The sequence below is a fragment of the Oryza sativa genome, chromosome 1, assembly GCF_034140825.1.
Source record: "Oryza sativa Japonica Group chromosome 1, ASM3414082v1".
NCBI classification, from domain to species: domain Eukaryota; kingdom Viridiplantae; phylum Streptophyta; class Magnoliopsida; order Poales; family Poaceae; genus Oryza; species Oryza sativa.
In genome coordinates this window covers 38,694,131-38,705,274 of record NC_089035.1, presented here as the reverse complement: position 1 = coordinate 38,705,274, position 11,144 = coordinate 38,694,131, and the positions used below count along the sequence as shown (strand labels likewise).

At 43.2% G+C, this 11,144-nt stretch overlaps 1 protein-coding gene and 1 long non-coding RNA gene across 2 annotated transcripts; both read right to left on the bottom strand.

Moving 5' to 3' along the window:
- Window positions 1-432: 432 nt before the first annotated feature.
- On the bottom strand, window positions 433-10,791 carry LOC4325085 (mitotic spindle checkpoint protein MAD1). The gene is made up of 25 exons (XM_066308174.1): window positions 10,439-10,791; window positions 10,001-10,100; window positions 9,548-9,708; window positions 9,075-9,272; window positions 8,904-8,996; window positions 8,584-8,706; window positions 7,554-7,801; window positions 7,263-7,434; window positions 6,945-7,031; window positions 6,652-6,855; window positions 5,861-6,023; window positions 5,512-5,599; window positions 5,359-5,428; window positions 4,744-4,872; window positions 4,627-4,665; window positions 4,038-4,116; window positions 3,260-3,264; window positions 2,678-2,899; window positions 2,439-2,503; window positions 2,150-2,343; window positions 1,633-1,899; window positions 1,443-1,530; window positions 1,222-1,347; window positions 1,038-1,147; window positions 433-915 (listed from the first exon to the last, which is right to left on the bottom strand). Exons 1-25 carry the CDS (start codon window positions 10,634-10,636, stop codon window positions 767-769), a joined length of 3,378 nt encoding a protein of 1,125 aa, XP_066164271.1. The 5' UTR covers window positions 10,637-10,791; the 3' UTR covers window positions 433-766.
- LOC136354725 (uncharacterized) lies at window positions 3,485-3,958 on the bottom strand. Its single transcript, XR_010738437.1, has 2 exons — window positions 3,812-3,958; window positions 3,485-3,719 (listed from the first exon to the last, which is right to left on the bottom strand). It is a non-coding gene; the product is annotated as an uncharacterized lncRNA (long non-coding RNA).
- Window positions 10,792-11,144: the final 353 nt, after the last annotated feature.

Genomic DNA, 11,144 nt, shown 5'->3' with positions numbered 1-11,144 from the left:
TGACGACAAGCACCGACGGCGTGAGCAGGGACATGGTCCAGGGGTACGCATTGAACATGTCCTTAGTTAACTCTATACTTAAAAAATATTCCTTGTGTGGCTAGTGCCTTTTGTGGTAATCCCCTAATTGAAATGACAACATGCAACTAGTAATAATGTGGGGCATCGTGGTAATTTTCACCTTAAGCTAATTTACCACTACAATTCTGGGATGACCAGCAATTTTGGGATGGAGGGAGTTGACTGTTTTAGTTGATATTGTTAAAAGCTAACCTTATAATTATTCGGTCATTATAGATTTATAGTTAAAAACCAATATATTTTGATTCATGTGAAAGTTCCTTCTGCATCCTTCAGCCTTTTTTTAGTTTGAGAGTAGAAATTACATCTCACGGCTGCACTTTTTGAAAGGTAAACGAACTATATAAAGGGTGACTATAAGAATTCAACTAATCATAAAAAAAAACTTGCGTTCTGAAGGAGCCCTTAAAAATGCAGAAAGAGCTGTGATTAATAAGTGAAGCATATGGCATGACCCAACTCCCCCTGGAAATTGGATGCTAAAGCCTTTACACTTTTACAGTTACCACCCATGCATTTCCATTTTCCACCATCATGCACGTTCATCCATTCTACGTGGCTCGTTTCCTAATCATCTGAAACAATCGATCATTCAGTTAAACTAGTCCCCTCGTCGCCCGCTAGCTGCTTTGCACCATCATAAAACCAAAGATTAATGCTACGATTAAAGCTGATGATGTGATCATCACGTAGCGACGCTCCAGACTGCTCCCTGGCCTTCGCCGCAGGCCCTGTGGATGTGCTTCATCCTGTCCACTGACTTGCAGACCCCACTGCACGACCAATCGAACGACGCCACGCACACGTTCCCAGCTCGCTTCTTCCACTCGCAATCTGCCAGTGAAAAATGCGAAAGAAAGTTCAAAACAAAACAAAAAACCCTGAAAAATTCTGATCTGGAGTAGTACCACTAGCTAGGAAGATGATCATGAAAAGAATCGATAGCTGAGATTGACCTGGCGGCGTGGCGCAGCACATGCTGCGGTCGTCGACGTGCTCGACCTCGAGCCCGATCAGCCACGCGCCGAGGGAGACGTCCTCGTTTGCGAACCTGTGCAGGATCGGCCTAGAAGAAGAAAAATTCAGAGCATATCACGTCACAATTTCAGAAGCACACAAGCTAGGATCAAGCGTACGTACTGGTTGATGGAGATGTAGGCGGCGAGATCCTTGGAAACGGCGTAGATTTGGCCGGTGGCGTGGCGGAAGTACTTGTTCCCCTCGTCCCCGAACTTCCAGTACTCCGGCTCGTGGTACTTCACTCCCCTGCAACAACGAACAACAACAAAACACCGACAAATTCATCCATGCATCAGGCTACCAACAAACAAAACACAAGATTTTAATCTCCATTTGCTCACTTCTGCGACAGAACAGGTCCGGACTTCATGCAGCCGACGTACACCCTCGGTCGTGTCCTGTACTTGGCCAGCCTGCTCGTCAGCATCCCTGCAACGAAAATTTGTTCATTCATTCACGAACAAGATCGAGATTATTATTTATTCGAGCATGAATAATGGTGTATTAATTTGTGTTTGCATGGTGCATTACCGAGGTTGACGTGGACGTCGTCGTCGACCTTGACGTAGAAGTCGGCGTCCCAGGTGGCGACGGCGGTGGTGAAGTAGACCCTGGTCTTGGAGGACAGCTCGTGGTAGCCCTCCACGTGATCCAGCCGCAGGAAGTCCTTGTTCTCGGCGTCCTCCGCGTCCACCGCGCGGTCCAGCGGCCCGTCGCCCGCCGCCGCCGCGCCGCTCCGCCCGATCACGAACCGGATCACGATCCCCTTCTCCTTCTCCAGCCTCCTCAGCTTATCCCCTGCACAACCATACACATCGATACTTGGAACTGGTTCCCCAAAACAAAACATTTTGGGAGATGCACCTGATAGTGCAGTGATGAGAGGATGTATTATTTCAATTTCGAGATTCCGTATTTAATCCTCAGCAGCTCATAATTTTTTCTTAAAAAAATATTTTGAGTGACGTTTCTCCTCCTAATCTCTTTTTTTAAAATAAAAAAAATGCATTTTGGGAATCACTGAAAAATTGTTGTAAGTTTTTGTGACCTCTAGGGACCCAGGTGTCGCGGAGGGAGTCGCGGCGCTTCTTGCTGCTGAAGGCGGTGTTGATGCCGATCACGACGAAGGCCTTCTGTGGGCCCAGGGATGAGACGGCCGTGCCGGCGCCGACGGCGGCGCTGCTCCGAGCGCGCTCCACGGCGAGCTCCATCTCCAGAGAAGACACCGCCTTGTCCAGGGACCTATAGGCCGGAGGGAGCTCGCACAGTTCGATCACCATTGGGCTCGCATGAGATACGTACGTTATGATTCGCTTTGATCGAAGGAAAATGCTTACTGGATTGCGTGGTGAGTCCTGGACACCTCGTTCATGATGTCCGTTGGATTGCTCTCGCCTAGCTTCTGAGAGATTTTCCAGAGTTGGATCAGCCGACCAGGACACAAAAAATATATAGGGTGTCAATTGGGGATTCCAAAAAAAAAAAAAAGTAGGGTGTGTACGTGCAAGCTCAGTTGTCATGCATGCAACCGTTTGAAATTAGAGATCAGTTTGGACTCTGTGTATATGCAACTTACAGCGCGTTTGTTCTCGCAGCCAGTAGAGAAGGACGTCTTGTAGTTGCTCGCCGGCGACGACGAGCCCGGAGGTAGCAACGGCACCACCACCCGGCCGCTGAGCAGCAAGCCCACGACAAAGCTCGCCACGCACAGCGCGGCCACGGCCTTGCCTGGCAGCGGCGGCCTCGTCCGTGGCGGCTTCTTCTCCGGCTGCGGCTGCCGCTCCGACGTCGACAGTGTCTACAAGAAATTCACTTTAGCCACTGATCCATACGGTATTTCACCCAAAAATAACTAAACACAACAACTTAACCAATTGACAGGATAAATCACAAACCATCATTTCGCAGCAGCAGCCTCGCTCGCTCGCTCGCTGGGGGGATTATCCGCTAATAAGCTAAGTTAGCACTTGTATTTCTGTAGTACGTACGGCTCTCGGGCAGCCGGAGGCCGACGCGATTTATGTGCCGGCGCGCGAGCGAAACGCGCTGGTTATCTGCCAGCCGCGGCCACCTGCGCCTGCACCGCGCGGGGTTCGGTTCGGTTTGGGGCGGCCATTTCGTGTGAGGCGCCTCATGCTGAGCGTGTGAGACATGGGACCTGACCTGGGAGAGTTCATCCATGCATGACAACGAATTTACGTGTGCTGATTGTACGTCGGATTCACCGGCGTACTATGTACCAATCATGGATCGGTGTAGCCCCGAAAATGCAGGGGAATGGATCGGTGTAGCCCAGAAAATGCAGGGGAACGGGGTAAAGTTAAGTTAACTGCTTTCGGCTGGGATCTACGCGTTGCGTGCATTACGTTATGATGATAGCATGTTAAGAAAACCAATTCTGGTTTGCGGTAATTAACAATTCACATGGCTCAGTTACATATGATAGTTCGCTACAGTTTACAAAAGCTCATGCTTCAGTCCAGGCCACAGTACAAGTAACGCTCGCATTCATATATACTTTGTCAAAAATCATAACAGAGGTGAATCCATGTGAGTATGTGACAGCCCGGCATCAACTCTCTACTCATGTCCAATTAGTAACACGCCGTGCTCCTCAGCTTTTGACATTTGAACAAATCGTTAAAACATATAAAAAACCACAAGGTATATCAATTGCACCTTAGTATATATGAAAAAGGGTGGGGGGAACCTTGCTATATCTAGGAGCTTGCTCGACCACGGTCCAGGGCTGCCACAACATAACAATTTGGACATCTCCAGTTACTACGAGAAGCTGTGATAATGCATCGGAAAGACATGAGCCCAGAGTGTTTCCAAAATGAAATACATTTTCCAATCTTCGGTGACTCGAAGAAAGCATACTCACAAAATCCAACAATATGAATTCTCACTGAACTTTTATCTTCAACAGATACTTCTTTTGTTGAAGGATTCCATTGTCAGGTTAGCTGTGAAGGCCGGGATAGAATTCATCTTTCGTATGAAAATATCTACCTGAAAATGTATAGTTGCATCATCAGAAGCAGTAAAACCAAGTGGCCCAACACAAGATTTAAAAACAGTTCTGTAATTTGCTGTTGTAAGACCATCATGGTATGGGTGTCCAGATCAAATGTTTGTTCCAACTTCAAACAATCTGATGTCTAGAAAATGTGTACAGCATTCTCATTAGAAACATCTTGGTTGCTGGTTCCTGAGCACCCCAAGAGATATGCCTTAAATGAAATGTGATGTGTTAAGTAAATGTACACCTATCTAGCCACTGGGATTTATCTATTGCATCCTAACGCAATTCACTAAGACACCAACCAGACTATTCATTTGTGCAGCATACAACCTAGATGCAAAACTAGAGGACATAAATAAATAGTCATATTAGACAAGAATAAATAACGATGTTTCCACACTTTCCTCCTATACACATCTGTAACATTACTTTTTAGTTATTTCATCCATGCATCAGAAAAAAGAAATACAGTCAAATGCAACCAATACGCTGAATACCTGCTGAGCAATTTCATGTTGAGAAGTGTAGTCATTGACCTGTATATACATTAATAACATCAAATAATGCCCTGTTAAATTATAGGAATGATAATTTCAGCAAGGTAATAATCCTACCACAATATTGGTGCTTCCAGATTCGTAGTCAAACTCAAGCTTCTCATCATCACTTTGGGCGTAAACAGAATGCAGAATAAAACGTGTTACAGGGATCCCATTTGACTGTTGCTGATCATTCATCACTATCTAAAACCATAAAATTGAAAAGGTTACGTCAAATAGTATTGACATCAAACATAAAGGCATGAGAAAAAATCAAACGAAATGTTGAAGCTAGAAAATGATGAGCACGGTTATCTGAAATAGGCATGACCAATGCAACAATCGAAGGCAATCAAAATTTTCAAACCAAAAGACAGCATGATTGAGAAGTATCAAACTAACCATGTCCACACTCCACAACACAAATACTGATGTACTCTTTCATCCTTAGCTTCAAACACCAGGATCGAGAGTCAATTTTAATTTGGGTTCAAGAGGTTCACATTGGATGAAATCCCAAAACACTGACTTGGCATACTAATGCATACAGATTCACTATGTAAGATTCGCAAGATGCTAACATGAATCCCTCATCTCTAAAAAAAAAGAGGTGGAGAATGCACAAATAGCAGTAATAGATAGATAGGGTTGATCCACTGTGTAATATGGGTTGTGTCATATTAATAATACCTTATAACCAAAGAGCGAGCAGCAAGCCTTTCGGAAAACTGAGATCCTCTCTGCAAATACTGCCTTATATCTGTTTCAAACAAACTGTAAGGTCATTTTCTAACAAATCAGTATGAACAGAAGCTTATAACATACAGATAACAAAGTGGGTACCTTTCTTCACGTTTCTCTAGGGTTGCAATTTGATTTTTAAGCTGTGCTAGCTTTTCAGCAATATTCACATCAACCACAGTTCCAACATCTGCAGTAAAATAAATATTCTATTTAAAGTTTGATGAAGCGTTGAAGATCTGAGGATTCTCACATCTTGCTAGACTATGGAGCAATGACTAGAAAAAAAAGAGTTATCAGATATTGTTGAATAATTAAAAAAACTGAGTAGGTGACAACTGATTAATGAATGCTACAGCCTACAATCCTTTAGGTAGTAACTCTATCACACGGTTCCAACAAAAAATGTGGACACTGTCACAAGGACGAAAAGATGAATAAAACCACTCACCAGCTTGTCCTTTTAGTTCTTCAACTGCTTGTAGCCTCTCTTTCGTTTTCTTCAATTCAGCTTGCAATGCCTCTATAGTCTGCTTTGCTTCATTGTCCACTGCAAGAGTATTTACCATACGCAGTACTTTTGTGCTAGAGGCAGAGTAATCTCCATGGCCCAGCTGTCAAACATAACAAGAACATTCAAGGTACAAACATGGTTTTAATCAACAGCTAAGTTAGTATTGTTTACAGTGGCATTTCTGACAACTGTGAAAAACAACTCTATTGAAAAAAGAAGATTCATTCACTTGAGACTCCAACAATATATCACTGCACCAGCAGCAAACGGTAACTCTCAACATACAACAAACACAACAGAAATTAAGCACAAAAACATTCAGCCAAGCTTCATTTGAAGCTGAAAAAAAATAATGGTCCCAATCATGCTTTCTCACAGAAGCAGGAGAAGCATCCCTGTCCAGTACCTCACAGCCTCACACCAGCTCATGAGAGAAGATAGATAGACATGCTACCTTACTAAAAGGAATAAAGCTTCATTTCTCAGTACACTCTATAAATGGAGCCAAATTCTTGATAGTTTGCTTACAAATAAACAAATAAATAAAGGTTGCCCGGACTGGAACAATTAATCCAAACTTATGATGTTCCAGACAGATATAAGCAATATGAAGAAAATGGGACCATGATAAACATGAGATGTAAGGGTGCCTTTTCGAAATGAAACTACTCTAAACAACAGAATGAGCATATGTAGATACCATTTCAATAGTTCATCTTAACCCTTACCTTTGACTCAAGTAAAGCCACCTGTGAGCGTAGTTGATCTCCATCTCGCTCCAATGATTTTGCTTTTCTTGATTCAATGCTCAATTTTTCATTCATCAAATTGAGCTCAGTGTGCTGTTGACTAATTAGTTCTCTCTGGTCACGTATAGTGCTCTCCAGTTCTGTTACTACCTTTTCCATTCGAGATAGATCCGATTCCATATTCTGGATTGTCACCTCACAAGAAATATTGTGCATTCCATTAAGAATGATAAAGGCACAAAACTGTCAATTTTATTAAAAAAATCACAAACCTTGGATGATGCATCATCTCCATCCCTAGATTTCGACACAGCATGGTCCTTTCTTAATCTATCCCTTTCTTCACTGATGGCAGCAAGCTGTTCAGAAAACAAACAGCAAATGGAATGACAGCATGAAATCATGGGGTATGAAAGAACAAGTTATCAATGTAATTACAGAATGTACAGAGGAAGAGTTATCGTTGCATGAACAGATTATGAACTTGCTATGGTGCCACAAGTGGATCTACAGAATTGCATTGCACTGAGGGGGGGAGTAGAAACTAGCATCACAGTAGTAATTATAAAAATAGCAATAAACAACAGTACCAGAAGTTCAAGCCGCTTGATCTCCCTAGTAGCACTTTCAGCCCTCTCTTTGGCAAGGGTTGCTTCACCTTCTGCCCGTTGCTTGCTAAGATCAGCAAATTCCAATGCAACCTTTAATTCTTTCAACTGTGATGTTACCTCACCAACTTTATTTAAATTTGTCAATGCTTGCCTGTTAAAAATCAAAATAACCATATAAACCTTACATAAAGAAAGAAAGAAGCACAGATAATTGATAGCGCTCGCCTATAGCAGACAAATGAAATTGAAATTGTAACAATGGACACGCACTTCTGCAAATCTGCGATCTTTTGAGGTATATCACCAAAAGAAGATACATCAGGTATGTTGCTGAGCAATGCTGTGCATGATGCTAATTCAAGCTCCAACTTCTGTGCTTTAGCTTCAATTTCCTGCAGCTTAGATAATTCCATTTCTGCTCTCTCCCTGCACCCCTGTTCCTCCAATATTTTTTCTTTAAGTAACTCAACATTTGTGTGGGAAGACTTCAACCTTCTAGCTTCATCAACTTCTTTTTCCTAAATGCACAGAACCATACAGGTAAAAATGCATTCATTTTGGACAATAGTTCATTTCAGACAACCTAATATAATGACAGGTAAGAAATAAAACTTCAGATATGCCTAAAGCTGAAGAATGGAGGGGAAGGGGGTAACTAAGTGCATTGCATGGAGAAAGGGTCCCTTGATGAACGAAGTTAAGCAGCACTTGTACAATATCCAATTTTAAGACAGCTACAGGAAAGCATTGTATCTAGAATCCAAGAAGAAGAATATAAGAACAAGCAGCCTAGCGCACTTGTGCGAAGATTAGAGCTTTCAATACAGCTTGAACATTCTACATTTATGGTAGCTGGCCATAGAAAAACAACTCCCTTGGAACTAAAACATAAATTTTGCATCAGTAATTACTAGCAAGTGCTGTTCTCGAGGAAAAAAAACTAGTCACTGCTAATAATGTTGCGGTATCGGGGGGCGAGGGGGGGGTGGGTGGGCAGAACTTTAATATGACACATTCTGTCAGTGTTATTACCCTGCACTATGAATGGGAAGGCCCTATGCTATCTAATAATACTAAGCAGGTAATGGTAATAACGATGTAAGGCTTATATCGGCAAGACACTGATTAGTTACATAAGATTCTGCCAGTCATCAATAGCTGGTATTTCGCTGTTTAGCCACGTGTATCCAAAGAAGCATTTTGTAGTTTGTACAAGTGCATGAAAGAAGCAAGAAAAATAACCAGTCAGATAGAATCAGCTATGAACCTATCTGGGAGATATCAAATTTATAATGCTCACATAATTCCGGAGCTCCTCTTGCAAAAGCTTTATCAACTTCTGATCGTCTGATGGAGTACGTTCATAAGATAAAGAACTGCAATTCAATAGCCTGTGCTCCATCTCATTATTTTCACGAACACTCTGGCAAGGACCAGAAACAAATTAAATCAATATAGATGTTGAACAAAAATATCAAACAAATAGTAAAATAGATGAGAAAGATGATCTAATGAGATAGCCTATTCTTAGCAGGGAAAGATTAGAAATATTGCTAGACAAAAATAAGCATGCAAATTAAAATATGAGCTGACAAGCATGCAAATTAGAGATAAGCTGACCTCATCTAGTTGCTTTTTTAAGTCCTCCAACTGTTCATTCAGCAACTTTGCTTCGTCCTCAGAGTTTAGCGCCCTGAGTCTCATTCTTTCAAGCTATCATCAGACATTTTCAAACAGATAAGCCAATATCTAGTAATAAATCATTATGCACAAGAGTTCAACAATACAGACCTCCGCATTTAGTTTAGAAATGGATAATTTTGTGTCGTCTTGCAAGTATGAAAGCTTCTTCTTAAGGGCTTTCTTCTCCCTTTCTGAATTTTCAGATAAACGCTGCAAATTCCCCTCCAACTCCTTGACTGACTCCTTTGCGGATGCTGACGATGATTCAGCAGCAATTCGAGAATCAATCTCTTTTTTCAGCTGCGTCTGCAGCACCAAGATCTTCATTAGTCATGCCAATAGATGAGCAGATATACGATTAAAAAAAGGAGCTGAATGTTTGCCTCATCACTTATGTGTCAAGCCAATGTCCCAGTGGGTGTGTACGTCCAGACCCACTTTATTAGGGAGTTAATGAGGCCTTTTGCAAATATTCAGTGGTGCAGAAGGAACTAACCAAAAGAAATGGGGGGTGTACATTAAAGGCAAGTCACCAGCTATGTGACGGGATGGAGGTCATGTGCCAAAGGAGATTTGCATACCTCAAGTTCCCCTATCTTCTTGATTTGATCACAGTAGCGTTCCTGAAAGTCACCCACCTCCTTTAATAATCGCTCTTGCATTGCACTTTCCCGACCTTTTGTTGCTGCCAATTCTTGCTCGACATAATTCAGTTTGTCCTGGCATGTTGCCCTCTCATCCTCTGAAGCAGTAAAAAAATGTTTATTGATTACCTTTAAGTATGTGCATGCAATTGCTTCGAATGTAATAAGCTAACACCTATTTCTAACAGTAGATTGCTTAGAGCAGTGAATCTGATTCAATACTACGTGTCCTTCCTACTTTCTGCGCCCGGCAAATCAAACTAAACACAACTAGGAAGAAGGTAGGCCCAAACTCCGTGCATGCTTCAAGTGATACATAAATGTATCTTGACCAACGGATATAGCAAATCGAACTTAAGAAGGTACACATGCGAAAAAAGAACAGCATACCACTCTTGGATAATCGTTCCTCCATATCATCAAGTGTGGCTCGATACTCCTGAACTTGCTTCTCTGCAGTGTCCAATGCCACCATAAATTCTGATTTCACCTACGAGAATTACATACAAGAAAAAAGAACACACCAGTATGTATATATCAATATGGTACACTGGCATGTAATAACGCTTACTGCAACAGCCACACACAATTATTCGCTCCACGCCATCTATTTCCTTACAAATTGATCAATCAATCGATAATTGTCTACATTTTTGATGTGGCATGCGTGGAATCAACTGAGCTAAGCATATCAAATATGAGACTACCTGGAGCTAAATGGGAGCTCGAGGCTGGAGTAACACCGAAATTACTAGACACGCTATGCTTCCACCGACCATTGGGCTAAGACAACAATAGCAGTAGAAGATAGGGGCGAAGCGATCTCACCATCTGACGGCAGTGGTACGTGCAGACCATGTCATCCATGGGCTCCCCGGGGACGCCAGCGGGTACGAGGGCGGTGGGCCGGTCGTAGAGCACGAGGCGGCGGTCGGAAACGGGGCTCCGGGTGGTGGCGGTGGCGGCGGCGGCGTCGACGTCGGAGTCCGCCCGCCGCTTCCGCTGCGGTGGAGTCCGGAGAATCATCTCGCTGGCTTCGCCGGGGGCCGCGGGGGGGGGGGGGGCTCGGGGGTTCTAGAAGGTTCCTCTAGGGTTCTACCGCAGGGAGATTGGGGAAGGTGAGAGGGGAAGGCTGGAATGGGTAACGACGAGGGATTTGATTTGAATCCGCGCGGATGCCTGTAGAACCAGTGGGGAAAGCCGGAAAGGGTGAAAGGCGTCCGTTCCGATCTCCGTTACCCCATTCCCACTTTTACCCCAATTCGTCGGCCCTCTGTTTATAGGGTTAATTGGATCATGCCATTACAAATATGGCAAATAAAAAAATGTCACTCCTATTTATGAAATCGAGTTAATGCCATTGTAATTTTCTAAAATTAGAACCATACCACTCCGTCACTATTTCCGTCCTCTCTGTCATAATTTTTGCCGTCTCTGTCTTCACCTTTCATCTTGGTCTCAACGGCGGTTGGGCAACATGGCGCCGGAGGAGAGCAGCACGGCGGCGGATGGGGAAGGAGCGGCGAGAGGCGTC

Coding starts and splice junctions, on each gene's coding strand:
- LOC4325085 (XM_066308174.1), bottom strand. CDS start 10,636: ATGATTCTCCGGACTCCACCGCAGCGGAAGCGGCGGGCGGACTCCGAC. Junction 10,101..10,438: donor CGTACCACTGCCGTCAGATG/GTGAGATCGCTT, acceptor TAATTCTCGTAG/GTGAAATCAGAATTTATGGT. Junction 5,429..5,511: donor CTAGAGAAACGTGAAGAAAG/GTACCCACTTTG, acceptor TGTTTGAAACAG/ATATAAGGCAGTATTTGCAG.